This window comes from Rana temporaria, chromosome 2 (assembly GCF_905171775.1).
Source record: "Rana temporaria chromosome 2, aRanTem1.1, whole genome shotgun sequence".
NCBI classification, from domain to species: Eukaryota; Metazoa; Chordata; class Amphibia; order Anura; family Ranidae; genus Rana; species Rana temporaria.
In genome coordinates, this window is record NC_053490.1 from 517385098 (window position 1) to 517391097 (window position 6000).

Genomic DNA, 6000 nt, shown 5'->3' on the forward strand with positions numbered 1-6000 from the left:
TGTGTAATTATACGAATTGTTTCCCAGAGCTTATGGATTAAGAAAAAAAAATGTTATCTCAAAAAATTGAGAGGCATGGGGATGTACATACTCCATAAAGTCCTGCTCCTCTCATTGCCTGACATAAGTCAGTGGTCTCCAAACAGTGGCCCGCGAGCCAGATAGGGTGAACATGCCCTTAGTCCCTAATCTGGAACAGTTATACAGGTAAAGACTTTTTTCCTGCATAATGGTGTTAATGGGAGAAATTATGCCTTACTGTTGGTGTCAATGGGATGAATAGTGCCTTGTATCAGTAGGAGTTATAGTACCCCAAGAGTCATGTAAAGGCAAGCAAACGGTTGCAGTTTGGAGATCACTGGGGTAAACCACCCAAGTATGTTTTGACCCCTATTTTTGCTTTTAATGGCTCATCAAAATAACAAATGCAGTAATATTAGGGGTTGGATAAAAAAGTTTAGAGCAGCATAACACTTTTGGTAGTAAAATAGTACATTTTGTATAGGGATATGCAATTCAGAACAAAAAGAAGAACAAATGAGGCTGCACAAGAGACAGAGGCATTTGGTCTCAAATGAGGGACAGTTGGGAACTATGCAACTAAAAACAAAACAATAAAGTCTGAGGCTGTATTCACAAATTTTGTAGTGGCCGGTGTAAAAAAACATTGCTCACCGCAAGGACACCCTCAAAACAATTGTTTTCTGTGCCCCTTTTACACAGCAAGCTGCGATAAAGTGCGAGCTTGCTGCATTTTATCGCAGCGCACTCTACAAGATCGTATGTCACTGTATAGCAGCGCAATGCATTGCGCTATTGTAGAGTGACATGAATAAAGTGTACTTTTTTTTTTAAATTATGTTTATTGGTATTTTAAAAGAAAGCAATACATATAGTGGAGAAATGAACATTAACATTTAGAATTAAAATTCACAATGTATAGACATTTAAATTCCAAATGGATCGAAGCAAAATAGAAATTTATTTTTTAGACAAATAACAAAATAATATAGACGGCTAGGGAAGGAATTGGGGTGGGATAGGTGGGAAAAAGGAGAGGAGCATGTATATGCAAAATGAAGAAAGGTTAAAGCACAGTCAGGTACCATTATAGCATAGAATAATATTCGAGACCCAGTAAAGTAAATGTAAAAATCTATAACTTATTAAATGTGGGATCAATTATTCATCAATACTTGAAATTCCGTTGATTTCGAGAAGTGAAACCAACAAGCCCATTTTTTATTGAAGCTTTTAGAGGAGTCATGAGATTGATGAATTAAGTCTAAAGTGTACTTTTTGACACTTTAAATAAAGTTAAGTGAAAAGTAAAACGCACACCACACTGCCACCTATCGCAGCCACAGTGGTTTACCTCTCACGTTGTGTTTGAACCGGCCCTTAGCTTTCCCAAACCAAGCAAGATTTCATTCCATCAATAGAGAAGGAGCAAGAAAGTGAGGTTCTGCAACAATGAAGCCAAGGAAGGAGCAAAGACCATTGAGTATTGTGGCGGTTGTGTTGGTCATTCTGCCTCCATGTGAGATTCTAGTCAGCCTCATTTCTGTACGTTTTTATAAGTTGTGAGTTGAAATTACTTACAGGGGTCTTCCTCACCGCTGCCAATTTCAGTGGCCAAGCTCTGAAGTCCTAGAAGTGTGCCAGTCACCAGAAGTAGCCATAGCTTGGGTGCCATGATGGTAGATCGATCTGGTCTAGTGAGAGGACCGACTACAACTGGCTATATATATATATATGTAGTGTTTGCATTTATTGTGTGGAGTTATCACCTAAGCAAAAAATATTTCATAAACATACCAGGCAATTTTTCCAACACAATCAATAATCCTGACACAAGACAGATAGGGTTTCTATAGTGTGTATTGTAAAGTGTATTTGCAAGCTATAACAGACATGCGTGCAGATATATTTCAGCAAATAATTCCTATTAAATAAAGACATGTAAAGAGTAAAGGTAGGTGCACCCTAATCAGTCATCAATAGATTATGTAACTGTTTGACAACTACTATTGCTGAAAAGCATGCAATTTGTTTGACACTCTGGGGTGGATCTGTAAACCTGGAAATCCGAGTGAAGCATTTATTGACATGTTTCTAGAGGTGTAGGCTTCAAGATGGTCACCCTGATGACCTTGTGAGTCATGGACCTGTAACAAACATAGGAATGGAGACTATTTGCCTCGTTTTTGGTCATTTGCTAGATAGTGAGGCCAGGACCAGAATTTTACGATAACATTTCAGTTTAAAAAAAAAAAAAGTATTAACCAATAACCATTTGCCGACTGCCTAACGTAGATATACGTCGGCAGAATGGCACGGGCAGGCAAAGCAATGTACAGGTAGGTTGCTTTGAATCTGCCGCCTAGCACGCATGCCGACCATGAGCTCCATGACCCTGCCCGCGGGACCTGTAGACTCGATGTCCGCCGGTGTCCCGCAATCGTGTCACAGAGCAGCAGAACGGGGGGATGCCTATGTAAACAAGGCATTTCCCTGTTCTGCCTAGTGACAGGACAGTGATCTACTGCTCCGTGTCATCGGGAGCAGTGATCACTGTCGTGTCACTTGTAGCCCAGCCCCCACACAGTTAGAATCACTCCCTAGGATATCTATACTGATACAGACTGTTCCTAATGAGACGACAGATGGTGTCCTGGAGTATTTCCTCCCAGATCTGGACCGGAGCATCACCGAGCTCCTGAACAGACTGAGGTGCAACCTGGCAACACCGGATGGACCGAAACATAATGTCCCAGAGGTGTTCTTTTGGATTTAGGTCAGGTGAGCGTGGGGGCCATTCAATGGTATCAATTTCTTCATCCTCCAGGAACTGGCTGCATGCTCTCGCCACATGAGGCCGGGCATTGTCGTCGCACCAGGAGGAACCCAGGACACACTGCACCAGCATAGGGTCTGACAATGGGTCCAAGGATTTCAGCCCGATACCTAATGACAGTCAGGGTGCCATTGTGTATCCTGTAGAGGTCTGTGCGTCCCTCTATGGATATGCCTCCCCAGACCATCACTGACCCACCACCAAACCGGTCATGCTGAACGATGTTACAGGCAGCATCAACAGCGGATCCAGGGGGGGGGGCAACAGGGCAATTCCCCCCCCTCCCGACACAATCAGGTCACACTCCCTTGCTCTGTTTTTTTTTCTGGGGGGGCTTTTTTAAACTGCTTGCTGTGCCTGCGGCTGGCTGCCGCTGCCGAGTCTCTCTCTCACATCAGCCGATCAGCGGTGCCGCCACCGAGAGAGAGAGACCCGTCTATGAAGTTACGCGGCGCAATGTGTTGATACCAGGAGCGGAGGAGGAGGTGGGTGGAGCGCGGCGCACTGTGTTGATACCAGGAGTGGAGGAGGAGGTGGGTGGAGCCTCTTCCCTTTCCAACACTCATTGCTAACGCCTGGGCCGCGTGGCGTCTAGCAACGAGTGACGTCACGGTCAGTGAGTCACGTCGGACTCAGTCTCAGAGCCGACGTGGCGCTGTGGCTGGCCGCTGGTGAACCTATAATTGAATTTGAGCAGCAGATTGAAGCCTCAAATGGGGACGGGACGGTTGCAGTTTAGTAGAGACTGTGTTTATCAGTTGCACAGTGCCACTAAGCCATCTAAGCGGCATCATTCTTCATTCTCTGCCCCTGACTGTGTTGGCCACACCTACCACCGGCACCTCCTCCCTCCATCTTCTCCACACTACAGGCCTAGGCTCCGCCGCCCCTGAGTTAGAGTTGGCTCCACCCACCCACCTCCTCCATCTTTTCCACCTTGCACAGTCTGAAGAGCCAGAGCGATCTGACTACAGGAAGAACTACTCCATTGCTCCTACATGAAAGCCCCTCCCCTCACCAGAGCACCAAAATAAGTGAGTAAAAGAATAAATGAATGTCATGTGTCAATTCGCAAAATACATGTGTGCCATTTATGGAAGGAAAAATAAAATGCCCTTTTAGTCTCGACTTGTTAAATCTTAACCCCCCTCCGAAAAGTTATACCCCCCTTATGACCAGGCCATTTTTTGCGATACTGCGCTGCGTTACTTTAACTGGCTGACAATAGCGTGGTCGTGCAACGTTGTACCCAAATAAAATTGATGTTCCTTTTTCCCCATTCTATATTAAAATGTAATAATAGAAATAATGCGCTTCAATCCTCCTCACACCATAACAACCATGGTGCCGTGATGATTGAAGCGCCAACACCAGCCATTTCACTGATAAATTGCCACCCAAAAAAATCTATTCTGGTAGTGCCCCTCCCGAGACTAGACTCTGGATCCGCCCCTGGGCAGCATAAAGTTCTCTGCGGCTTCTCCAGACCCTTTCACGTCTGTCACATATGCTCAGGGTGAACCTGCTCTCATCTGTGAAAAGCATGGGGCACCAGTGGCGGACCTGCCAATTCTGGTGTTTAATGGAAAATGCCAATCAAGCTCCACAGTGAGCACAGAGCACACTAGAGGATGTCAGGCCCTCAGGCCACCCCCATGAAGTCTGTTTCTGATTGTTTGGTCAGAGACATTCACAGTGGCCTGCTGGAGGTCCTTTTGTAGGGCTCTGGCAGTGCTCATCCTGTTCCTCCTTGCACAAAGGAGCAGATACCGGTCCTTCTGATGGGTTAAGGACCTCCTACGGCTCTGTCCAGCTCTCCTAGAGTAACTGCCTGTCTCCTCGAATTTCCTCCATGCTCTTGAGACTGTGCTGGGAGACACGGCAAACCTTCTGGCAATGACATGTATTGATGTGCCATCATGGAGGAGTTGGATTGCCTGTGCAACCTTTATATGGTCAAAGTATCGCCTCGTGCTACCAGTAGTGACACTGACCCTAGCCAAATGAGAAACTAGTGAAAAACAGTCAGAAAAGACAGACACCTCCACCTGAAAAAACATTCCTGTTTTGGAGGTCGTCTCATTGTTGCCCATCTAGTGCACCTGTTAATTTCAATTAACAGCAAAGCAGCTGTATACACCCCTCACCCTCTGTATACACCCCTCCCCCTCTGCTATTTAACTGACCAGATCAATATCCCAAGAGTTCTGATTCAAAAGTGTTCCTTTAATTTTTGTTGAGCAGTGTGTATTCAAACTACCTTTAACTAAAAAAAAACTTTAATAAATATATACTATAACTCTATGCAAACTGACATGGTAGATCAGTGGTTGTCAACTTATGAGCTAAAGAAGGCCTCAAATGCGGCCCCTGACATTACCAAAGGGCCACATATAGAGGTTGATTTACTAACGGCAAATAGACTGTGCACTTTGCAATGTGCAGTTGCACTCTGCAAGAGCTGTTTCTCCAGAGCTAAGTAAATGAGCAGAAACTCTGCTGACTTTCATCACCCAATCAAGTGCTAGCAAAAATGCATTTCTTTTTTAATTTTCCTTGAACATGATTGGGCATTCTGGCAACACACAGCTGTTTTGTAAGTAACCTACCAGCTTTGCACATCTAGAGGGTGAAATTCTTGCCCATTCTTCTTTGCAAAATAGCTCAACTTCGGTCAGATTGGATGGAGAGCGTCTGTGAACAGCAATTTTCAAGGCTTGCTACAGATTCTCAATTGGAATTAGATCTGGACATTGACTGGGCTATTCTAACACATGAATATTTGATTTAAACTATTCCAGTCTGCTTTTGCCCAGTGGTGCAAGCTGCTGTGTAATATAAAGGGGGTCCAGTGGTGCAGGGTGCTATGTAAAGGGGTCCAGAGCTGTAGGTTGCTGTGTAATGTAAGGGGCCCAGGCTCACAGCGTAAACTGTGCCCACCTGTCCAGTGCCACATCTCATCTATATTGTGTTGGCACAGTTGATAAGATATAAAAACAAAATTCACTGCAATACATAATAGTAGTCATTTGTCTGCCAGGGTGTCTTTGCCTCACAGGGTAAACTGTGCCCACCTGTCCAGTGCCACATCTCATCTATATTGTGTTGGCACAGTTGATAAGATATAAAAACAAAATTCACTG

At 44.7% G+C, this 6000-nt stretch overlaps 1 protein-coding gene across 1 annotated transcript in view; it reads right to left on the minus strand.

Annotated features, from left to right (window-relative positions):
• LOC120927992 (neurogenic locus notch homolog protein 2-like) overlaps positions 1 to 1739 on the minus strand; it is a 74369-nt gene extending 72630 nt beyond the window's left edge. Inside the window, exon 1 of the mRNA XM_040339034.1 lies at positions 1603 to 1739. Coding sequence (XP_040194968.1) covers positions 1603 to 1696 — 94 coding nt within the window. The 5' untranslated portion in view covers positions 1697 to 1739. The remainder of the gene's footprint in view (positions 1 to 1602) is intronic.
• Between the last annotated feature and the right edge of the window lie 4261 nt (positions 1740 to 6000).